Source organism: Erpetoichthys calabaricus, chromosome 18, assembly GCF_900747795.2.
Source record: "Erpetoichthys calabaricus chromosome 18, fErpCal1.3, whole genome shotgun sequence".
Lineage (NCBI taxonomy): Eukaryota > Metazoa > Chordata > Cladistia > Polypteriformes > Polypteridae > Erpetoichthys > Erpetoichthys calabaricus.
In genome coordinates this window covers 23,724,090-23,750,003 of record NC_041411.2, presented here as the reverse complement: position 1 = coordinate 23,750,003, position 25,914 = coordinate 23,724,090, and the positions used below count along the sequence as shown (strand labels likewise).

General features: G+C 38.4%; 1 protein-coding gene across 2 annotated transcripts in view; it reads left to right on the top strand.

Moving 5' to 3' along the window:
* Positions 1-25,914, top strand: part of galnt9 (polypeptide N-acetylgalactosaminyltransferase 9) — a 201,308-nt gene that overhangs the window by 25,811 nt on the left and 149,583 nt on the right. For both annotated transcript variants that reach the window (XM_028824848.2, XM_028824847.2), the window contains exon 2: positions 17,680-17,860. In XM_028824848.2, coding sequence (XP_028680681.1) covers positions 17,694-17,860 — 167 coding nt within the window. In that variant the 5' untranslated portion in view covers positions 17,680-17,693. The remainder of the gene's footprint in view (positions 1-17,679; positions 17,861-25,914) is intronic.

Here is a 25,914-nt window from a genome sequence, read left to right as displayed (position 1 = left end):
TAGGTGCAAAGTTGACTTTTTTTTGACAATCAACATTGTTCTTCTTTCTCTTCTATCCACACAAAGTGTCACTACAATAAGAATGTAATTGTAAATAATCTAAATTTTAACCACTTGAATATCCTAGTGTTAAAGGCAAGTACCCAATCTAAATGCAAAGATGACATTGTCAAGAGTATCTAAAAACTCTCCTAATGAGGCATGTTATGGTTCTGAGTTTTTGAAATGAATAGATGGTTGTCTAATTTTATCTTAATTTTATCATTTTTATTATCTTATATTGTTATTTTATATTTGTGTTTTGATTGTGGGTGCCACCATTTATGTTGTTCTTTTACATGGTGTAAATAATGGACGCTTGGTGGTGCTATTGCCCACCTTTTTTCCCAACAGACAGTATGCCGGACACTTGCTAAAATCACCCAGAAGTTGATTTTTAATTATTTTCTTAAATACAGTGTACCAAGCACCACACTCATCACAATTAACAAATCAATAATCACAAATACTAAATCCTCCTCTCCTCCCAACAGCTCCATCACACTCCCTCCCAACTCCGGCTCTGCTTGCTGGGTTTCAACCAGTCCTTTAAATAGTCCTTGACCTGGAAGTGCTCCTGTTCTTCTGTCCATGTGATTCCATAGCACTTCCGGGTCAGACGAAGACTTGTGTTTTTCTTTAGCCCAGAAGTACTTCAATTTCTCCATCCTTGTGACTGGGGAGTACTTCCGGGCTACCGAGAAAATAGAAATCCCTGCGTCTCCCTGCAGCGTCCCATGATGGTACCCGCGGCACTCAGCAGGGCTGTGAAGCCAAACTCCATCTTCCATGGTGCCCTGCGGGAATTCGGGGCCTCTCCATGCTGCAGGAAAGACGCCATCTAGCGTCTTGGATGTGTCGGCCAGGATAAGTTGTTAGGCCGTCCATCACAATGGCCACAGCGACCTTGTCATGGTCAGTTGCTAGTCAGGTGATCAGCAGCAGGACATCACTGTGATATTTGTTCCTGCTGTTATAAAGAAAAATGGTGGTGTGAAGCGTGCTGTAGATAATTTTTGGATTTGTGAGTAAAACATTTTCTTTGCGTTTAGTTAACCAACAAATCCCTTTACGGAGTCAGTATGCCTGCTTTAATGACCAAGAATTTCATTTACTTACTGGGTTTTGGTATTTTTGATAGAATTAGTCTTTTGGTTTAGACCTTATTTTATTTTTGACCTTCGAGTTTCTCTCATTTCTTGGACTTTTCTATTTTTGTTTGTCTTTTTTCATTTAGAAGGAATGATGATTTTTTTTTACATGTTGAATGTACATTTTTGGTGTTTAGTTTTTACACATTGCACTTGAGGGCCAAAGTTTTGAACAGCATTGGGCCACACTAGAAACCAGGTAGATCACTCAGACCATTTTTGAAGGTACAGTAATCCCTCACTTATCGCGGGAGATAGGTTCCAAGGCCAACCGCGATAACTGAATTTCCGCGAAGTAGGGACACCATATTTATTTAATTTTTTAACGTGTATTTGGATGTTTTTAAACCCTCCCTGTATTGTTTACAACCCACCCTTTACTCTATTAATAACAGAGACAACTGCTAAGCAATATGAAATCGATAGATAAGTTTACACTTACTGTATAGCGAAGTACACATAGCTATATATGACGTGATGATGGTGATGAATATGCTGCGCAGTAAAAATGATGACGATGAAGGTGATAATCCCCTGAATGCAGTAGCAAGAGCACGTTAATGCTGAATGAGTGAGATGAGACTTCCTGGTTAATGCAGCACTCCGTCGCTAAGCCAATCAGCAGCACACAGGAACTTAACTGCGTGCTCTGATTGGGTAGCTTCTTAGCCATCCGCCAATAGCATCTGTTGTATGAAATCAACTGGGCAAACCAACTGAGGAAGCAAATACCAGAAGTAAAAAGACCCATTGTCCGCAGAAACCCGCGAAGCAGCGAAAAATCCGCGTTATATATTTAGATATGCTTACATATAAAATCCGCGAAGTCGTGAATCCACGAAAAGTGAACCGCGAAGTAGCGAGGGATTACTGTAAACAGAAACAGATACCACTCATGTAAGACAAGTGTATTTGCAAACAAGGTTTATATCCACATACAACAACCATATAGACTGAAGATCATTTATATTTTAAGTGGGGAAGGTGACATTTGATTTCTTTCTGGACATGACATGGATGTTGGAGAAATATTTTATTGGCATATCTGACTAAATTATATTTAGATCAAATCACAATTCTAAACATGCTAATGCCATGTGTGAAGGAGACTTTTCTTAAACAAAATAAAATCGTTTAGAAAAACACACTATCCAAAGAAACAAGTGGCAGCCGGACTGAGGGTGTCTGTCAGTAAATGAAACACATTTGCATTGAAGGCTTGGGATCGTGACATGGACATAATGAACACCCCAACTGGCAGAGTGCCTAGCAGGAGAGTGAAAGAGATTATGAAAGTACCAGAGAAATTACTCAATAAAGTCGTGATGCAAGTGGGAGTGCTTCTCCTGTGGGTTGAGGGAAAGCATGAGATTGATTCTGAGATTACTGTTGTGTTTGTATCTGTTTAGTGTTCAAATGAGGTGCCCTGTCTAACTGAAGTAGTTTTCTGAACTACGACTGAATTAATCTTGGCTAATTTATCTTATTTGAGTTCTGTTTCCCTGGCAAAAAGGAGTGCATGTCATAGACAGTGTTAATAAAGGATAATAAACTGAAGAACGTGAAAGTAGATAATTGCTTAGTGAATTAATTTTTTTTAAGTAAAAGAGTACAATATTTCTTTGTCATATTTGTAATGTTGTAGTTGCAGAAAATGAGTTATTTTTAGTGTAGTGAAGGAACCATTCTGAAGTGCACATAGCTCAATAGTTTTCCATCTGTAACTGTTATATGAGAATCAGAAATCCCGTCAGGTGAAAATTCAAAAGCCAGCAGAGTACATGTCAAGGACATAGTCAGATCTTATGATGAAGAATATTGGGAGCATGAAGGCATCTCTCACAGGTGAGCTCTAATTAAGCATATATTTTTATCAGTTAAAGTTGAGAGAGGTGGATTAAATATACGATTCTGTACTAAATGAATCTGTGTCTGAATAACAATGAGAAAGAGTACTCTATCTAAGGCTGATTTTCAGCCATTGCCTGAGAGATTCTTTGAGAGATCTTTTCCCAGCAGATCTTTTCATATTATATATGAATGTTTTGTTGTGGAAGCACTGGTTTCGACATAATTCCTTTATCAGAAGTCCCTCTTTGTAATAAAGTCTTTGTAGTAGATAAACGAGGATGGATAAGAAATTGACTAATGTTGTTTATAGTATAAAATATTTCATTTGTGTGTAATTAAATAAATGTCTTTATGAGGAGTTACTGTGTATTTATAACAGTGTTCTCCCAAATATCCAAATACGTTTATAACAAATGTCTGATGATTTTGAAACCTTGTGGCTCATTTTTTGAATATAAAATATCCTGTTAATACATTATTCCTGGTGTATAATAACCACTCTGGTTTGAAGTAATGTCACTGATACCAAATTATCAGTGTGTTCTTAAATGTAGTTAGTGAATATGTGGACATATAAAAAAACTAAGCAATGCTAGATGTCCTTACAGTTGCAAGCCAAGATATTCTAGCTTCACAGCAATTCATTCTGTAGTTTAATCTTTTCCTGCTCAGTTGTTAAACTGAACATTAGGTAAGATAAGACACGATTTTAAACTTTCTCTCATGATCACTTTCAGCCACTCCTCAGGGGTAGGTCAAGGCGAAAACTCTGAAAAGACCAGAGTTTACCAGTACCTAAAAAAAATCATACACCTTTTCTCATCAGTAAGGGAATTATCTCCTTTGTATGAAATATGAGGTGTGATCAAAAAGTACAGTGAATGTTGATGCAGAGCACCATCCAAGAGCAATGCAAAACAATTCAATGCAGGTTCTGACAGGTCCATCCTAGAGCCTAGGAGCACATTCACCCATAGCTACTAGCACTAGGACAAATTGGATACACCAGTCGATCTAATTTGCATTTCTTGAAATGTGGAAAGAAAACTGTAGTAACAGCAAAACAACACAGTCATAAAGAGAATCTGCAAACTCTGCAAAGAACAGTCCGATATGAAATTTGAATTCAGAGCTCAGAAATGTTGAGGTAGCTTCCTGCTAACCACAGGAATGCTATCATTAGAACATTATGAAATAGAATGAGGAAATTAAGCCAGAATGCATTCTGATAGTGTGATGGTTTAGGGAGTGTTTTTTCTACCACATGCCAGGTCTTTTTCTAATTCTGCTACACCTGATTGCTAAAATATACCTGAATACTGATGCTGCTTTGTTGCTTATGTTCATGTGTAATATTTAAGTGGCATGCATGTTTCTTTTCAGAAAAAATAGGATAGTAAATGATTATATTATAGCTATGATTGTGATTTACTTTGTCTTGTTTTCAATAGTAAGGGGGTCATTGAAAGGTGAACCAGCGTGGTCATATTCTGTGTGTTTTATTATTGTTTTCAGAGCTGTCCTGTTGAATGCTAGCAACTCTCTTCACCTCTTGATGAGTTTTAGATTGTTAATAAAACCATCACTCTTTATGCAAACAAATAAATAATTGACATGTTAATGATCAGATCCTGTCATTTTCAATTGTTGCCTGTACAGAGTAATTTTATAGCTGCTGTGGCAGAAAATAAATGTTCATTTTCAAAATGGTGTGGTTGGCAGGATAGGTGGGTGCTGTGATAAAAAGGATTCATTTTGGCAAGGCTGTGTGTGATAACTTTTTTTTCTTGTGTAGATCTGTTTTTGCATCTCCTTTTTCATTGGAGGAAAGCTTTGCAAATGAACTTGATTTTCCACATTTAAGAAAATACAGTGTTAACTGCATAAAGGTACATGAAGGTGTTGCACAGAATTAAATTCTTATATATAAGAATAAGTTATATTCTTGTTTTTCTAGAGAAGTGACCTAATTTAAATCTAAGCAACATTTTTCTAATCTTTAATGTTATCGTGATAATGAAAGCTTGTGTGATAATCTATCTTACTAAACCACAGTTAATTTATGCACGGCGGACGCACCGAGGCGCATGCGCACTGCGGCCTTGGCGCCCGCCCCAGAGTCCAGAGTCAAATGCACGCATGCGCGCTGCGGCCTTGGCACCCGCCCCAGAGTCCAGAGTCAAACGCAGCGGCTTCCCAAAACACAGCGGCGCCCGCCCCAGAGTCAAACGCAGCGGCTTCCCAGAGTCAGTAGGTGGCGCCCAAATAACACAACGTGCTGCACCGTGGCGCCCGCCCCAGAGTCAAGCACAGCGGCTTCCCAAAACGCGGCGGCTTCCCAGAGTCAGTAGGTGGCGCCCAGACAACACAACCTGTGAGCGCCCAAACAACACAACCTGTACAGTCATGGATACAAACAAAGAACGAAGGCGGCCACACAAAGAAACCGCTTTAGTTCAAATGGGGTTAGTGAATTACATGGAAACTTTACCATGCCTGCGACCTGTGAACTACGCCAGAGGTAAAGTGTGCACGCCAGGTTGTACAGCTGCCCGGACGCAACCGCCCACACCACCGCATATACCTTCCATGATATTTCATCACGCAGCGGATTCCCACTGAGGCGCATATTGCGCCGTGGCGCACGCCCCAGAGTCAAACGCAGCGGCTTCCCAGAGTCAGTAGGTGGAGCCCAAATAACACAACCTGTTCACTACACTTGCTCTAATCCACTGTGCCAGTAGTATAGATCCCAGCAGTCGGTGTCAGCAAAGGCAACAGAATCACGTCTCCACAAAACGAAACAGCTTTAGTACAGATATGCGTATTGAATTAAATGACATTTCCCCAGACGCACCCACCCTCCATGATATGTCATCCATCCAGATATCGGACAGAACAGAAACTGATTGCCATTCTTGGATTTCCGATTTGCTAGCGAATCGCGGGCTTACTTGTCATTATAAAGGAGGATGGAAATAGACTGGCAACCCAGCAGAGTTGGTTAATGGTATCCCCTCCCAGACGAGGTGCCAGTACCTGTGTATTGGATTGGCAGTGGACGATTGCTTTCCAAATCAATATTTTCCTCCAGTGCACAGAGAGGCATTGATCAAAATTGGATTCGTGCAGGGAAGCTTTGGACTTGTAGATACAGGGAGCAGCTTTTTCAGAGACCTCTGCAGCCACTGGACAGAGCTTTTATGGGGCAGTTTCCCTGCCTTCTTCCATTTGACCTGGATATTCCTCTGATGTATGCTTGTGACGTGCCAGAAGTACTCCCAGATCTGTCTTCTGCTGGTTTAGAATGAGCCTGGATTAGAGCAGGAGGAAGAATAACTATTTTGTGAACAAAAAGCCGCTTGTGAAAGGAACTGATAGAATAAAGTCTTTTTTTTAACTGGAGACTTGGTCGTAAGAGTGTGTTTTAGGTATGAAGAGCAAGAAGTCTCCTAACAGCCACATGTCATTGAATTTACTGAAGAAGGTTCTTCTCATTGTCTTGTTTTTTTACCAAAAAACACATGTGACTTTTCCAAAATTGTGCCTACACATTTCCTTTTTTCTATATTTCTCTGAATCTTTTAATTATGTTAAAGAAGGAGAGACATTAGCTGACCAATGTTATTGCTTGCTCATTTTTATTGACTTTATCCTGACTTTTACAAGTATTTTTGAACCACCCACAGACAATATTCTTCCAGAACCTTCTGTACTGCAATTATGGGAGACAGAGACTTGTCCAAAAGGTTAATATCAGGATTGACCACCCACAAAGTGCCTATTCCTATCTGAACATTCACAAATAATTAAAAATAACAGAAATAAAGTGTACATTTATAAGATAAAGAATTGGCCACTAAATAATTATAATTAAGCAGGAAACTAAATAATAACAAATGAAAGGATAAAAAAGCTCTTAAGTGTAGTAAATAAGCAAAAATGTTGAATAATAAATGTTGATCTACAAAGGGCAATGCAAACACTACAGAGAAATCTCCAAAATTCAGTGATTATTTCAGAACAACAGTTAAACTATAGTAGAATCCAAGAGCACAAACTGTTAAGACTAGACCGAAAGACAGAGCTAAAAGATTTAAACAAGAATGCATTTAAAAACCTATGCTGCTTTTTAAAAAATAATGAAGCACTTTGAAATTATGCCATCATCTACCTTCATAATTTCAAATGTGAATTTAGTCTTGTTTTAACCATCCATCCTTATCCAACTCGCTATACCCTAACTACAGGGTCACGGGGGTCTGCTGGAGCCAATCCCAGCCAACACAGGGCGCAAGGCAGGAAACAAACCCCGGGCAAGGCGCCAGCCCACCGCAGTCTTGTTTTAACCATTAATGATAATTGTTTAGATCATTGCACACCTCATTTTTTAAATATTGATCACATTTTTAACTGGTCTTTTATGGTGCCAGTCACACTAGTTATGAGTTATGAGTATATTTCATTTGTGAAGATTGCGAAGATCACAGGGCTAGGATTACTAAATATTTGAATTTGTGTATTCCAGGAAAATTAATCCAAAATTGCTGATTATAAAGTTTGCCATGTATGATGCTCTCGTTTTCCCCAAAGCCACACCCCTTTTCCCCCTTTTGCAGATGATGTTTCTTGCTCTCCTGTATGAGAGCTTCGGCATTACTCTGACATGAATTAATTCAATTTCAGCCCTTTGTCTCCAGTCACTTAATTTATTCAGTCATTTATTGCTAAGTTACTTGTCTTTTGATTTTCTTGTACTCCTATATGATTTCAGTTTCGTTTTTGCCAGCTGTCTGTGCTGTAGTTTGCTTCCACAAATGTACTGACCCTTTTTTCCCCTTGATCCAGCTGTCTCCTTGTTGTTTAGTTCACCTCCAGTTCCTTCTAGGCTTGCTGGGGGTTTAACAGAAGGTGAAACATGGAGGTTAATGGTGATGATTTTAAAGACTAGCATTAGCATTGCAGTGTTTCCACAAAATGATTGGGCTGTTAACTATATGGAACCTCTTGCAAGAGAACAGCTCCAAGCCTGCAGATCATGTTTAGACTCCCAGGAGACAATTTTCTCAAATCTGATAAAAGAAAAAGCATTACGAATGAAGAAAATGAGAATCTCCATGTTACAAACACCCTCATAGTTTCTTCTATTCTTTTATCATGAGTTTTTACCAGATTTTCAGCTATAAAGGGTGCAGTTCAGACTGAACAAAAGAGAGAAGATAGACTGACCAGTTCTTCATTTCTTGGCATTTTCTTGACCTAACCTCCTGCAATATGTAAAAAACAAATAATAAAAGAAGCCTGAACAGCATAAGGATGGCCAACACTTCTTTCTGACCTTCTAGAAAAGGAAATGTTAGTACTCATCTGATATTTAAGGATTTGTAGAATAAAAAACCCAGTTTATTAAATTGTGTTGTATATTGTAACACAGTAAATCAGAAAAAGTCCAACAATACTGTACACGGTAGCTGCTGGTACAAAACGATTTCTCCTCTTAAATAATATGACTGTGTAGCTTAAGAGCAACAAAGATAAATCAATACTTGCACTTAGAGCAGCGACGTCAAGGACATGTTGAATATCCAGCATCTGTCTATTAAAATTAAATCAAAGTGGGACACAGGTGCACATTTGTAAAGGATAACTTTAATTACTTGTCATGCTCAAGATCATTTTCATTTTGAATTGTAGAAATTGGTGGTTAGGCATCCAAGTCGTTTTAGCAGCAGCAGCTGTCAAACACAATAATGCTGGATTGTAGACAATCAAAGGCCAATTTGCCAAAAAAGCACGTGCTATATCACTGAATGCCTGTGGATGTGCCATTTCAGGTAAGCACATCTCAATCAAACTGTCGTTCAGCTGGAAGCAGGTCAGTTTCTCTGAGGAGTGAAGGCCAGTGTAGACTTTGTTTCCAAGAAGCACATGACAGCTTTTTAAAGGTATGGATTGGATAGCATAGGGATGTCTCGGCGAGTTTTTAGAATCTCCTTGTATGCAGCTGCTTCCTCTGCTTGGGTAAGGTCTGCCAGTTGTTACAGTAATGAGGACTTGAGGAAATGTGCTGAAGAAGCCCAAGAGGGTAATGCATGGAGAACTTGGCAGGGTGGGGGTTGTTTTCTTCCAAAGTGAAGGCACAAGTGCACTGTTGGGGGATATCAGCCCTGTCAAAATGAATTTATTTCAGGCGTGTATTTGCTTGAGTATATTGTGTAAAAGTAATAATAAAAAAGACTAAAGAAATTTATAAAAGTTGTATATTAATTTGCTGCATTAACACAATAATATTTAAAAATAAAAAAGTAATGCCTGGGTGTCATGTTCAAGTGTTGCAGATGTCTTAATATAGCATAGTGAAGTCAAAGGCTGTTGAACCAACCTGACTTAACCTGCGTGATTTTCTGTTGTAGTAGTTCCCAGGATCCATCTAGCTGGCCCCTTCACACTTGCCTTGCTTTTTTTATTCTAGGCAATGAGATAATGGTCAAAATTCACAAAAATGTGTAGGCCACCCTCATTGGGTGGTGGGGTTGGGGAGATTTTAAACTAACTAATAAAAGAAAAAAATTATTAGAAGTTCATTGGAGCAGTGTCAGGCACAAGGCAGGAACCAGCCCTAGAGAGGTGCCTGTACATAGCAAGGCACCCTTATAAACCCATGGTAGAGTCTCCACTCAGACTGAATTAAATGTAGAAGTACACCAGGATATTCAGAAAGAAAACACAAGTAGTATAATCAGGATCAAACCGAGGACTCTAGATCAATGAGGCAACAACACTACCCAGAAGAAAGAGGTCACAATTATCAATAGTTTTGTTTTTCTTTTCACAACTTAACAAGTTTACAAGTTCATTTCTCCAGATAAAATACTTTCACTTTTTAAGCGAAAGAGGAGTCTTAGTGATAATAATGTGCATTGCTCACCAGTCCTGTTTATGCCTTTTTTAAATATAATAACTGAGAATTCTTTGGGCTTTGACCTATGTGGTTCAGTTGTCTTAAATCAATGCTTCATTCCCTTGATTTGCTCTGCTGTGGACATTTACAGGTTGACTACAATCTGCCTACTTAAGACTCTCCATATTTGTGAATGATGAATTCAGCCAGGTACACTGTTTCTGCACCAGCCATGTTACAGTATGCGCCAACATGATTGACCTCCTTGATAGAATAACTCAAAATGCTTCTGTATTTTTACATTTTATATAAGCATCTATAGGTAGGTAGGTTTTTTATTGAGAAGGTGCCTGTTCATTTTTAGTTATTACTTATTGCCAGAATTTAAAATACAAGAAAAATCCCACATAGCATCAGTCCATTGCTTGTCCACCTCATGCAGACACCAACAGAATGCTATTTTAAAATCATCGTTTAACTCCAATCCACACATTTTTGTGGATGTGGGATGCAAACCTGAGTACCCAGAGGAAAGCACACACAGGCTGTAACATCACATAGATGATAACTGGAAACGGAATCAAAACCTCAATGCTGTACCTGTGAGGAAGTAGTGCTAACTACTATGGCACAATGCTGCCTTATTAATATGATTCAGCTGTGGAGGGGCCATGTGGAGGACAGCCAGGGCCCTTATCTGGCCAGGACGCTTCCATAAAGAACGAACCATAAAAGAGAACATGCACGGGTTATTATCTTCCCCAGACCACTAGATGGCAGCATCCTTGGGTTGCAGCACTGCCTCAGATTCTCACAGGACTTCATGGGATTTCAATACAGCCCTGTTGGTTTCAGGGAGTGCTGCAAGGATTGTAATGTCCTACTTTGCATTGCTTTCAGACCACACTATCAGGCCACTGGAAGTACTCCCGTGTGCAGGATAAAATAATCCTGCTGCCACCGCTTTGGGATCCAGAGGAAGGGGGATGAAACTTGCTGGAGGAGGAGTGGAGGCGGAAGGACAGAGAGAGGAAGAATGAAGGAGAAAGGAAAATGCTGACTGCTTTACTTTCCCACAGCAGAATAAAACCTGTGTTGTGCCTCCGAGCTTGTGTGTCTGTCTGTCTGTATCAGGTTTGGAGAAGCTGCTACACCACCTGCAGGCCACTATATATATATATATATATATATATATATATATATATATATATATATATATATATATATATATATATATATATTACGGCCAGCATACAGTACAGTATATTATATGTATACATATATATATATATATTTAGTTGTAAAGTTCTAAATATATTCCTGCACTGGAAAAACAGCTGTATGTCCTAGTACTGGATCAAAAATGGTCAGCTGCTGAGTTAGTTGCTAAATGAGTCATGGCCCTCATCCAGTCATTTCTGAAAAGAGAACACAATATACCACATGCTTTAACAAAATGACTACTTCACACATACGGCTCACAATGAGCATATAAAAAGAAAACACGTATCAAGTATTCTGGGTAGAATGAGCCAAGAATGGAGAAGAAAGAGCAGACCCAGGCCTGTTGTGATGACTTAGAATCTTTGGAAGCATGACATATTATGCATATTTTTCATGACATGTTGTAATTTACAAGTGTTAACAGGTTCTTAATTTGCATCTTTGGATAATTAAAATTGCTTATTTAGAACAACACGTACTGTACAGCTAACACATACTGTATTTTGCACATACAGCTAAACAGCAAAAAATTTCTTTGAAGTGCTCTGCAATTGTCTTGATTTGCAGTTTATTTACAGTATGTATTATCTTTCACTCAATTAAGAATTGTCTTGTTCTTTTTATTATGATAAAGTTTACTATGAAGAGACGTATAGACAAGAGACTAATACATTTCAAATAAGTGATGGCAACAAATACAAGGCCTTGTAGTACCAGTCATGGCACTGGTATAAGGCCTTATCTAAAGTAATGTTTGACCAGTGTATGCATATGTTTGACCACACTGTCTAGCAAACATTGTTTGAAAATGTTTCATGAATCTAGCTATCATCTTACGGTTTTCATATCTATCTATCTATCTATCTATCTATCTATCTATCTATCTATCTATCTATCTATCTATCTATCTATCTATCTATCTATCATGGTCGTGTGAGGTATGACACTGGATCCAGATAAATGTTGGGGCACCAGCCGGGTCACCCCATTTAATTAACAAAAAAACTTTAAGCAGAAACTGCACAGTGGGGCATACAAAGTAAAGTATAATAAGGCAAAGTTTTACTGTAAGTAATCAGGTCTGGTTCAGAGTTCCGTCGCTCTCAAGCAACAGTCCGGAATTAGACACCACCTTTCGTAAACGCCTTGAATATACAAATCCTCTGACAGGAAGGCTCATCCATCTTAAGGCACATTGTCCACTTGACGCTGATTTTGAATACTCAGTCCATTTAACATTATGCCTTTCTGTTGTGCTAGAAGAAACCACCTTGAACAAGAAGAAAACAGAAAAGATGCAGCCATAATTTTGTCTTTGCTCAAAAACCTACACATTGTGTTATAAGCATTGTATTTCAGACTTCCTGGGAGATTTTTCACCAAACATCCCTCTGCCATTTTTTCTCCTTTAACTCATCATTATCACAATGAATGCACATTTTCAGTCTAGTGTAGCTTAAACCAAATTTGAGCATGTACAGGGACAAGTACCTAACACTGAAATCTTCTCTAACTCTAGAAGACTGAAAGTTTATGGAAATTCAAATACAGAATCTTTTCATGTTTCAGATATAATGTCGTAAAATGCAATGGAACAAAAGATGAAAAACATTTCAGCATCCTGTCAGTAGACTCCATTTAATGACAGCCTAGTTCCTCCAAAGATATTTTAAGTAGATGGGTAAAAGCACTGAAGTGTGTCACCTTCAACAGGTTTTAGGTAAAAATATCAGCTTCTAAGAGTGTTTTCTGCCCAGGATCTGGGTTAAATGGCCGAGATCCTGGGCAGAAGCTAGAGGTAGTGTGCAAGTGACACCAGTCCTGTTCCATGTGGTGTTCTTCCATTTTAGACAGGGAAGTGGAAACTGTGTAATTTACCATTCCATTCCACTGTTACCCCAGTGCACCCCTAAAATGGTCCCTGTAAAAGACTCATCCCACTCCTGTGAGAGACATTATAGAAATAATGATTATCTTTTTTAAAGACAAAGTATGCATTGCAGAATACAGTGTAAAACAAATGCACAGCAGTGATTTTAAGTGCAGTGACACAGTCATAGTGCAGGATAGGTTGTCAGTACACTGGTATATCATTGCCTATTGTAACAGGTCAGTACTAATCCCAGTAGTGTGTGTGGAGCCCCCTTGGCCGCCAGTTTAATCTCAAATCATGTCATTAGGTGACAGCAGAAAGACTTGTCTACTATATTTCTGTGTGCCCCTAATTTTGCAGGGCAGGATTGCCTGCCCCTTTAACCAAAGGCAGGGGTTTGTGATTGTAGAAACACCCAAGGCCATTACATGAGCTTTTAAAGATGATCCCAGGAGTTTCTTAGCCCAGTGCTGACTTTACTGCTGATTTCCTGTAAACAGTTCTAAAAATTTTGTTATTTGTGGTTGTCCCAGCCTGAAATTCATGTATGTTCAATTTTAAATAACATAATTTGTGCTACAATCTCAGTTTTGGAACCCCTCAGTTTTGGACTTGTATGTACTTGTGTGCCACCTGTGGGCCCAACACCTACAGGAGGAATAGAATCTGGGTGCAGTGTGACATAGAAAGCTGAGGCCTTGGTGGACTGGAACCCAGACACACAAACCTATTCTTAAGGAACTGGAGTTGGTGGGTGAGGCAAAAAGCAAACAACTAGATATAGTTGGTTTCATGTCCACCCACTCGCTTGGTTCTGGGACCAAACCTCTTGAAAGAGGCTGGATTCTCCTTTTTTCTGGAGTTGCTTGGAGGAAAAGGATTTTTTTCCTAGAGAACAAGAGGACTACCTCTGTTCGGCTAAAGGTTGCACAGGGGTGGACTCTCAATTCTGTCAGTACACCAATTTATAGTGGTGAAGAAGGAGCTGCGTCAGAAAGTGATTTACCAGTTGATCTTTGTCTTCACCCTCACCTCTGGTCGTGTGCTTTAGGTAATGACTGATAGAATGATATTGTGAGTACAAGCAGCCAAAATGAGCTTTCTGTGCAGGGTGACGGGAGTCTACTTTAGAAATAGAGTGAGAAGCGTAGACATTGATGGCTCACTGGGAGGATTCTATCTCCCAGATGGCCTGGAAACACCTTTTGATCGCACAGTATGAGTTGGCATGTGTGGCTGGGGATAAAGGCATATGGTCCTCACTGCTAAAACTGTTGCCCTAATGACCCAGCTTTGGATACGCAATGGAGAATGAAATGAATGAATGGACTGTATGTTTACTCACTGATACCATTATTTTGTAAGTATTAAAGTAACACAGAGTCCAGATTTCATACATTTTCTAAGTAGTTATGCTGTAAATACTGTAGTTCAGTGGCTGGATTACCTGTGCAGTTAGTCGTAAATGGTAAAGTTTTGAACTTAACTTGTAACTTTTTTTGTGTTGATTTCAATGCTTTTTTCTTGCTTGTATTTCTTTTCTTTTTTATGTTTGTTTTTGTAAATTTTGAATTATTATTTTTATATTTCTATGTTATGTCTGTTAGATTTGTCTATTATTTTTTATTTGCACTTTTTCTCTTTAAATGTGCTGCAATTTTCAATTCTTTGTGGTTGGATGTCCAGGAGGTAGGATTAGCCCTGACATCACGAATGCTGAGTCCTCCTTCTGACTTTATATTAAGTCAAGAAAGAGAAACCCAACAGCATTGCATTGAGTTTTTATTGGAGTTTAAAATCAATGTTGTGATTTGTTTTGTTAATTTCTGTATTTTCATGCTTCTTTATTTGAGTCTGATTTTGGAGAGTGTTTGGGACTCGTCCATTGAATTGCCTTTTAGGTAAAGCCTTTTTTTTTGTTCTTTTGAGTATTTGTTCCTTGATTTTCTCCTGTTAAAAATATTCTTCATGTATAAAGATACATTAGTTGACTTGTCTGTGCAAGCCAGACTTTAACAGTTTTCTCTTGTTTGAGGTATTTTTAAGTTACCGGTATATTTTGGGACTTTCTTGGAATTTCAAACTTTAAAAATCCAGGTCCCTGTTTTTGGGCCTGCTTATGCTGAAGCCTACAAGTGGTAGTTGATGCTAGGAGACTTGAGGTGAGCCTCTTCTGAACAGTCTGATAAGGCCCTGACCTAGATTGTCGCTCATTTTCAAGGCCTCACACCCCTTTTCATCATATTTGAGACTACAAATCATTTTATATCTTAAATAAATAATTAGAAAGACTCCATTTTGAGCTTCTATTTGATGTTTTCCCTCAGTATTTGTTGATACCTGTAGTTTATTCCTCTTTCAAGTGATGCATGGCTGGAACCAGTAATTAGGGGCAAACTCATCTTCATCATCTATGTATCGACCCAGGTCTTGTTTTGCTCTCTTTTTTCTTAATGCTGTGGTCTTATGTCTGGAATCGAATAAACAAAACCGATGAATGCCTAATGGGATTCATTGCTGTGAAAATGATGCCGCCCAGGTTGCTTAGATACCTATTTTGATTAATTTGTTTCATTAAAATCCGTTCCATTCTTTGCGTTCACAATATTATTTATCCAGTGTGAATTGTGCAACTTGTGTAGAAATTAACCCAATATGAGGAATGCAGAGGCACAAATCTGAATCTTTAAATGTATCTAATATCTGGATATTGTGAAAGGAAGGGATCTCGTAGCAGACTGTCCTAATTTTCTTGAGATTCTTTCATTTTTGGAATTGTATTGTTACTCATTTTTTTGTTTTGACACAGAATTAGTGTCATCATATTATTTGCAATTGGCATGCACCAATCCCAATCATGTGATATGCAGAAGCCAATGTCTTTAATCATTGCATTATGCATATAGAACATTGTGGCATGCATGGTATAGCTTCTGAATTTTGGCTCAACTTTATTTTAAAATGCATTTTGACATGTAATGGAAGTTAATTGGAGCTTCCAGGAAGAATTTAGTGTTCAAAATGTTCTGCTCCATTTTGGTTTGTTCTTTTATTTACTCATCTATTGTTATTTTTTCAGTGTAACTGATTTTCTGACCTTATTTGAAATGTTCAAAATCTTTCACATAGCTCTCAATACCCAGAAAAAAATATTATAAAAATGTGGATAATAATTGACCTGCATTTATATATAGTCTTTAGCTCCCTTAGTGGATCTTGTGCTGCCACACTAGCATGTGCTCCATCTTTGCTGCTGCCAGAGTGACTCTCACTTTCTGTCTGTCTCTGTCTTCCCTGGAGGTTGACTGCTTACCCCTTTCCTTCCTTGTGCCATCCTGTGGTGCCAGCAACTCCATCACAATGGGTGTGATGCAATATTGAGATCTAAAGAAATGAAAATCAAATTCTGCTTACAACTCTATCATTCTGTTTTCTGTATTAAACCGTGTTCTTTATAGGACCATGTGGAAGACATTCCATTGCTGTAAAAGAAAATTGATTTAAATGGTTGGCCAATTCCCATTATAAAAACTTACAAAACTGCCCATAATGTTGAAATTTTGTTTAATTTTGTTATTAAGCTGATGCTGTTGTTATGAAGTAGGTATTTCATAAAGTGGTTATGAGGTGAACAAAATGCTAATGGACGAGAAGGGAATGAAATAGCTGAAAGTAAGATTCTTGTGTTTTGAACTGTGTTTTTTCCCCAAATTAAAATATTACAATAGCTGGGACATTTTTTTTTTACCATCCTTTAAAAGGATTTTGTGGCCAAGTCATTTTTTGAATGATGAGAAACCTAACTACAATGTAAAAGGACAAAGTCATCCGCAGGAGCCTTATGGAAAAAAAAAGAATAGGCTCCCTGCTTCCACCTATATGGCTCCCAAAATGTGTCTTAGTGTGGTGCAACACTGAATAGCTGGGAAGGCCAGTTTTTGTGGATTGTTTTACCACCTGAGAAAATGCATTTGGGCACTTTAGTGACCTTTGCTCTGTTTTAGATATTAAAATCTTCAGCCTCCATCCTGTCCATTTTATGTAGCAGCAATCTTCAGTAGAGGGTCATGGGGTGCCTTACCCAAACTCAAGGCTACATTTACCCGCACACACCCCCCACACCCAAACATTCACCACAGTCAAGCATCCTATGTGTGTATATGAAAGTCTGTGCCATGATGTTGTCAGTCATCACTCATCCCAACCTCTTTGTACTGAACTTCCCTACTTTCCCATATCCCATATGTAGAAATTTACAGAAAATATTTGTTTTCCACTTATTTTCATTTTAATTAGGCATGTTGACAAGACCTGCCTTGTTCTGCCACCTAACACAGGCTGTATGACCAAATAATTACTTTAATGAAGTCCATCTGTAACCAGGTTCATTCAAATAAATGTTTTTGCATTATTGTCTTTACTCCACCTGCTGTTAAGCAATGATGAAGGAGCATATTATTAAAGAGAAGTATCTCCTCTAGCTGTGTAATTAGAATATGTAGACACTGGCTACTCCATGTTCTCAAGTCCTAATTGCTATATTAATATACTGATGAGATGTCAGCTGCCATCGTGATGGTATAACAGGTGCCACATGAAATTTTTAACTCCTGCTTGCCTTCTTTATTTTTGCTTTTCAGGACTTGCAAAACCAATGGGTCTTGTGGAAGGCCCTGGTGGATTGGGACAGGGAGGAGTGGCCGCTACCTTAAGGGATGACAGCCATGAATCAGAGAGCAAATATGAGGAGTATGGGTACAATGCCCAGCTTAGTGATAGGATATCACTGGACAGATCCATTCCAGACTACAGACCAAAAAAGTAAGTCACGATTATTAGACTGTTATGTTTTCAGCTTCATCATTCTATAAACATTCAGTCAGTTGCAACTGTTTAAAGTCCTCTGCTCTTTAACTCAAATAACCGGCTATACCATACAGCTAATCATGTTGGTTTAGATAGATAGATGGCATACATGCCTGGTCAAAATATTTGAGGGTTTTCTGACTAAACATTAATATGGCTAAGAATATTTTCTGACTAAACATTAATATGGCTAAGACTGCTGTTTGATCAAACATTAGTATGGTTAAGACTCGTGATCTAAGTGACTTTAACTGCATTATGATTTTTAGTGCCAGATGTGATGGCCTCTGCATCTCACAAACAGCTGACCACCACACATTGCAATCTCTGCTCTCTACTGAGAATGGCACAATTAACAAAAAAAAATCATTAATCGTACAGCCATTCTGTGAGTAGAAACAAAAACCTAACAACAGAAGTCAGAGGGAACACCCAGACTCATTTGAACTAACCAGAAAGTCCAAGTACTGAAAAAAAAGTTCATTACTATAGTGGGGTGCAGAAGGGCATCTGCGAACATTCAATATGTCGGACTGTGAAGCAGATCAGCCTCAGGAATAGAAACAGCAAGAGGAGTCTACAGTGGACACATGAAAGTCCAAAACTTGAATGACTGAAGATTACGAAAATGTTGCTTGGCTTGACAAATCTTGACTTCTTCTGTCACATTCATTGATACATCCTGCCTTGTGTCATTAGTAAAAGCTGTTGGTGGTAGCTAAATGTGTAGGAAACCATTTCTTTACACATGTTATGCCTCTTAATAGCAAGTGAACATTATCTGAACACCACAGTGTACCCAAGCAATGTTGTTGACCCTATAATCTGTTTATTTCCACAAGTGGATACTTCCATATGAATAATACTTTATGTCACAATGCATGCACATCTTCGCAAGTTGGTTCTGTAGACATGGCATTCATTTACTCTAGTGGCCTGCACAGTTTCTAGTTCTCAGATATGCAATGGACATGCTGGCCATAAGGCCGGGGACCTTGCAGTCAGGTGTTGAGAAGGATGTAGGTTTAACTGATGAGGGGAAAGGGACCAGAGAAATGGAGTAACAGAGGGGGTTGTAGTAAGGAAGGTTGGTTGCACTTAGGTGGGAAAGTGCAAAAGACCCCACAATCCTAATGATATGGGAGGCCCAGAAGTGAGTCAGGGTTTTGTCTTGTCTGTTAATTTGATACATATTTCTTTTATCCCATTTCCTTGTCATTTGTATTTGGAGTATAATGTGGTATCTTTGATGTCACACTTTGTTCAGGGTTTGTTTATGAGTGGCCTAATTGTCAACAATATGTATATCTAGTATATTTTCTTTACAGTTTGGAGCCCAGTGCCTTAGCCATAAGGCTGAACTGCCTTGACAAGATAAATGCTTTAGTTTTCATTGCTTTAGTAAACTGACATCTCATTTGCAAATGGGCAGCAGTGACCTCTGAATGAAGTAGAATAAAAATGTGGTAATATACAGCTGCTTAGGTAAGTATATGGTATGGTATGAAGGGCAGCTCTGGTGACTCTGAATTATTGTGCAGGACAAGCAGGGCTGTGAGAGTGCAGGAACTACCAGAACTGAATCTGTTACTTTTATCCTCCTTTTGTTATTGTGAATCTCTAAAGTATTTAGAACTCTTTATTTTTTTTTCTCTGGTGGAATCTCTGCAGCTTCTCTACAGTGAAACCATGCAACTGTCACCAGCAGGAGTGCTATTCATCTTGAACTTGTACTGATTTGTCTCTTTAGAAATGAGGTGTAGCTTATATTTGATTAATCTCTAAAGATGGTGGTTGGGGTAAAGCTTTATTCGCAATGGTCCTTTCTAGAAATGAATCCATGTATTTATTAGCGACTGGTTAGTGAATACATATGTTCCTCCTTTCAGGCAGGAGCTGACCACACCCAGCAAAGGACAAGGAAATATGTTCTGACTTCCTTCACCTTGAAACTGAACTATGTATGTTCAAAAGTGGATGAATGGATGAGCAAAGTGAATGTTGTTGTGTATCCTGCAATGGGTCAAGATTGGTTGCTGCCTTGTGAATGATGCTTCTGGGTGAGACAGTGAGAGATGTCAGATTGGACGGGGCTCAAGGGGTTCGTTTCAAAAAAGAGCAGACAACAGACACTTGTTTTAATATAAAACACCATGCTGAGAAAAGGTTTATTTTGTCTTTAAATGTTTCAAAGTCAGAGGTATCTGATACTTAGTTCCTAACAGTTGTGTACAGATAAATATCCCTCTGAACTCTCCATCAACACTCTTGGCTCCCCGCAGAACTCTTCAACTCTTTGCACATTTGAACTTGATTAAGCAGGTGCAGGAATTAACGGATTAAGGTAGCTGGACACAACCTTAATCAACTGCACAGAAATACTTCTCACAAAGGGTACTTGAAGAAGTGGGGGTTGGGGTCTTGACCTCAACAAAGTATGTCAAGGCGCCTCCAACACAAAAGGCATACTTGATTTTTGTATTAGGTATATTATTCATTATCATAGGGAACATTACATTACGTGCAAAGATGAGTGTAAAGATCCACATTTGATGTTAACTGTGCTTGGCTGTGACCCATAATGAAGTCATCTACGTGTGTTAAGCCTTTAAAGCTCCGTACATTCCAATTCTTTGAACTCATGTATTATATAAATTTATTACTTCAGAAGCAAAGGAGTATAGGGAGCAAATTTATTATATTTATTATTTAACTACTTGATATTCCCCAGTCCATCCAGGGCTACTTACAGCATCTTTCTATCTTCTAAATTTGCTTTCCTGTTTTAAATTTTTTGATGCCACATGGCACACTCATGCACACATCCTCTATTACTGATCATGGGCCAATTGAAGATTCACCAATTTGCCACACACATACATGTTTAGCATATGCACTGTATACCAAGAGAGACAGGTCATGTAATAGTTGTCATAGCGACATTCATTAAAAATATTGTTTTATCCGTAGCATAATATAATCAACCAGTCAATATTTATTTTGTATAACGCCTTTTTTGTAGTGAACACCTTTCCCAAGGACAGGGCCATAACACAAATGTTTTCATCTACTTTTTTTTTCCCAGTTGGAGTATAGTCCAGTTATGTGACTTATTCAGGTAAACACAGTGAATCGAAGGTGTTGATTGAACCAGCAGCCTAAACCACTGAACCACAAGTGTGAGTTCAGGTGACATCACAGTGAGAAATGAAAAGCTGTGGCTGAATCCATCCTTGGTTATTTACTGTGTGTGAAAGACTTGTTGTGGGTCATTAGTAACAAAGAGCTGGGGTTCACGCTGGCTGATTTTCTTTAATTTGGATGATAAACCGACTCAGCACACTACCAACCCCTACGTGCCGCTGGCCAATTAGGGCTTAATTACCCAGGAGTTATTGAGCAGGGAGCTTTGACAGCTGGGGTGCCTAATAGATGACCTCTGTGTTTTGCCCATCTGATATGATATTGATTTCTAGAAGTCTTTTCTAACGACTATTAATTTTAATTAGCATTCCTTTTGACTCCCACTGTATGGTATTTCTTACTGCAGCAGTGAAGTGCACAGGATGCTGCTCAGTCAGTGGGAGACATTTATCATGTGACTAGAAAATGTTTTGCTTACTTTTCAATTCTGATAGTTTCTACATGGGAGTTATAGAAATTTTTATCATAAACACTGATCAGGAGGGTTCAAGTGAAACACATGGTGCCCCATGAAGGGAATTTCTATCACCTATTTTATAATGGTCTACTGGTCAGTCTTTGGGTATTCTGCTTACGGACTGCCTCCTGAAATTCTTTGTGTTCAAAAAGATTTTTTTTCTTCTGTTTTTTTTTTAGGGTTATTGTTTTTGCATACTGTACCCCCACCAACCATGTACTGACTGTCCCCAAAGTTCAAAACACATCTCAGTAACTATGCATAGTCAAGGAAATTAGACCTGCTGAGTTGAGTGTAGTGTATGGCAGTGTACATCTTGAAGGGGATGTCATTCAGACAGATGCAGCAAGAGTAGAAGTGACTCCTGGGATGTTCAGTGTTTGCTTGAGTCTCAGTGGGAATGAGAGTGCCCCTGATGTATTTTCTGGTGGGCTGGAGTGAAGTTGGAAGTACTCCCAGGAATAAATATAAAAGAACCTCCTACTCCTCCGTAAGATGAGCATGGAGTTGGGAGTGGAGCAGAGGTGAAAGAGGAGGATAGTATTTTTGACAAGTGGTAGGCAAACAGAAGAGTGTTATTTATATCTTCTCTTAACCTCCTTTGTATTGTATTTTATTCCAAAACACGTAAAAGTGTTGCATTTTTTTGGCATGAAAATTTTTATTTTTATTAAAGCTCAAAAGTATCAGAATGATACAAATAATAACAGTAATGACGAATAAAAGTAATAATATGAAATGAACAATAATAACAAAAATAATAACTGTACTAATAATACTACTAAGGATGCCAAAACTGTTTATAATCTCAAAATGAGTCCTTTGTGTGGTAAATCTCAAAGCACGAGGTGAGATACAGTACAATCAAACGTCACAGTCGGACAGACGGGACAGTAATAGCAGGTTTCTCTTCAGATTTTCTTTTCAGTTTTTGAATAGCACGCTGCATAGGTACGAGTTGGATTCTGTTTTTTTTCTTTTGGAGATATATAGTCTACCAGTCTACCAGAAACTATGGATTGATCCTTGATGTGCTGGGTTGACCGTGTTTCTTTAGTGGTAGTGTGGACAGTGGATGTGCAGCAATGTTTTGTTCTACAAGCTGGCATGTAAAGTTTGCATGAGATACAGATTTGCCAGCTTTTTGTTTGTATAAAATGAATGCATTCGAAATGCACTCTTCCACCAGATGACAAAGTATCTTTTTGTGGTATTACTTTTGTGGCCTCTGCATAATCGATTTTGCAGCAAGATGTCAAATAGCTCTGGTGAAGTATAAAAATTGTCCATGGTTACACAGTAACCTTGATCCAGCAGAACATTTATCATAGTCAGCACCAATGATGTAGCAACACCATACTGATTGTATTTCGGATCGAACATTGTCCCTTACCCTGTTTACAGAACAGAATTCCAAATGTATCCCGTTTAAGGTTCACAAAGCTCATAAAGCTTTATGCCAAATCTTACTCTTTTTGACACGATGTGCTGTGTATCCATGACACTTTGCCCTTATAAGCCATGAGACTTAGATTGATGCTGACATCATGGTCCGGAATATAAACCCTCTGAAATTTTGCTTAAACGGCCTGGTATATCTCCCAGATTTTCTTCAGTTTGGGTGCTGAATGGGTCACAACAAAGTCTTCCTTGTTGTTAAAGTGCAGATATTCTATCATTAGTGAAACCTACATTCAGATGTAATTTTTCCAAAGAACAACAGCACTGGCAGCACTTTTACAGCCCAAATTATTCTCGGTTCTAACGCTTACACAAGACACATCTGTATAGTTGCCTGCATGAACACTTAGCACAGTTTTTGCAGCCTGAGTAACGCTTGGGTCTAACGCTAAGGAGGCTACGGTGATCTGAGAAAAATTTAGTTTTATTTTTTTTTTTTTTATTCTTCTTCCTTTTTTCATCCTTTGTATTTATTTTTTATTTTTTGTTAATAAGTGACCCTTCCTAACCATCATCTGGTCCTCACCGGTGACTCTTCTGGATTCACTACTCTAAAGCACCCCCATCTGGTCACAATACTCTTGGCCACATACAGCACAGTACATGTTTCAGGTGCCTGTTCTACATTTCTTCACAACAGTAGCAACATGCTTTTAAGGCCAGCATAAAATGAAGCTTGGAATGGCTGTTCTATAGTGTGTGTCTTGATTGTATTTAGAAATAAAATCTTTTTGTTTTGCCCTAGTTGAGAATAGCCGCTTAGTAACAGAGTGGTGTTTTCATTGACTAGACAAAGGATGAAGATGAAATTGACCACTGTTCCTTTAAGACGCCTTAGTGCGTAAACACATTTCATCTTGTAAGCATACAGTTAATGCCACCAATGCGTTATCGTGTACCAACTAAACAGTGGGGGAGCTTCTGTAAGAATGTGTTAAAAAGCTGATAGTTATATTGTTGAGGACATTCAGCAACCTCTTGTCTCACCTCTCTGACATCACACACAAGTTTCTCTTAACAATTGCACATGCGGTATGGAGATATAACCAACACCGCTGAGCCGGCAACATTTTAATAAGGTTGTGTAACGGGTCACTGGCACACTACTCACTGTTTATGATTTTTTTTTAATTGCCTTGCTGGTGCTGTGCTTTCATTTGTTAATTACTGTTTTGTGATCTCCTCTGAATCTAGCCATTTTTCAGTAATACCTCACCAAGATGTTAATAAATAATTGCATTTTTAATCCATTCTTTTAACAAATGGATCCACCCAGCAGTCCATTTACTTACGAGTGCAAACATTCTCTTAGCTAAGGCTAAAAGTATGGCACTAACTGTAACAAAATACAAAAGTGTATATATTTTGCATTTGTTTGTATAAAATATGAGTTTCTTCAAATTTTGTGTTGCGGCTTGGTATATGATTAAAGAGGTACTTGGAAGGTCATGTGAAGAGTGGGAGTCACACACTAAACTGGGGCCAGATAGATAGATAGATAGATAGATAGATAGATAGATAGATAGATAGATAGATAGATAGATAGATAGATAGATAGATAGATAGATAGATAGATAGATAGATAGATAGATAGATAGATAGATACTTTATTAATCCCATTTGGGGCAGTAGGTGGCCCTGCTCATCAGCTTTCTCCTGCAATGGAATGGCTCCACCTCAGGACCTTTTGAAAAATATGTACTCTTTCACTCTTTGCCCAAATGTAGGTCCAGTGAAGAGCATGGTTCTTTGTGGCTGTTTATTTTCCTGTAATTATTTCAAGACCCCCCACTACAAACAGATATATTTAAAGAAAGAGGGAACCATTTAAAAACTCCTGGATCAAAGAGACAAAACAAATGCTTTTTGATTTCATGTGTTATGTAAAGAAAAAGTATAAAATCAAATCAAAATATTGAAAAACGTCCACTACACTGACATTTCAAAAAATACAGTAATTAAAATATAAAATAATCTTAAAGTGAGCAAAACAAATTTCTAAATATTACCTAAAAACAATAGGCAAGTCAAAAAGAGAGCTAACCAAATCTGTTATCCAAATATTATATAACAGAAGAGGGAGGAAAACCTTTAAAAAGCAAATAATCCAGACATAAAGTAATAAACACCAGCACAACTTGCAGGTTCCAAAAGCAGAATCAAAAGAGATGCTGGAACAACATGAGCGCAACTGCTGATTCTGCAGCATTACTCTGAAGCATTTCTGGCCTTTATGTAGGCCCACACAACCAGAAAGTTCAGCTGCAGTGTCAGGTGGCCCTACATCCTTGGGTTCAATATAACAATATAATGAAGACAAAAATACAATGATGAATAAACAACATAATAATTAAAAAAAAAACAGTTCAGTACAACAGGAAAGAAAATGACCTTTTCACCAAAATGGCTAAACTACAACATCTCCTTCACTTTTTCTCCAGTGTTTCGCTATCTCGTGTGACTCAGGCCTTGTGACACCACTAAGATATCTGACCGTTCCTTTTATCAGGTGCACACAGAAAGAGCTAAGCCTGCAAGGTCGTTCACTACCTGAGGAGAAAACAGACTCAGCATTACATTCTCCAGCTGGTGCCTTATCCCCATTAGTTTCTCATTTAAATGTGTCCCCATAGCAAAGCCTCTTTGAATAAGCTTATGACATTGTGCATTGCATCTTTTGCAAGCAATCTGTGGCCTTGTTGCCTTGTGATGTGCACTTCGAAAAGTGTCTTCTTGTACATCTTTAGTCAATGTTTTACGAGGGTCGAGAATAATGATGAGGTGAATTTTCAAATGTCTTGAATGCTTTGTCCATTTACTTGACCAAAAGCTTTAAAGTACACTGATTACAATTCTAGAAAAGTTACAATCTAATAGGTGAGATATT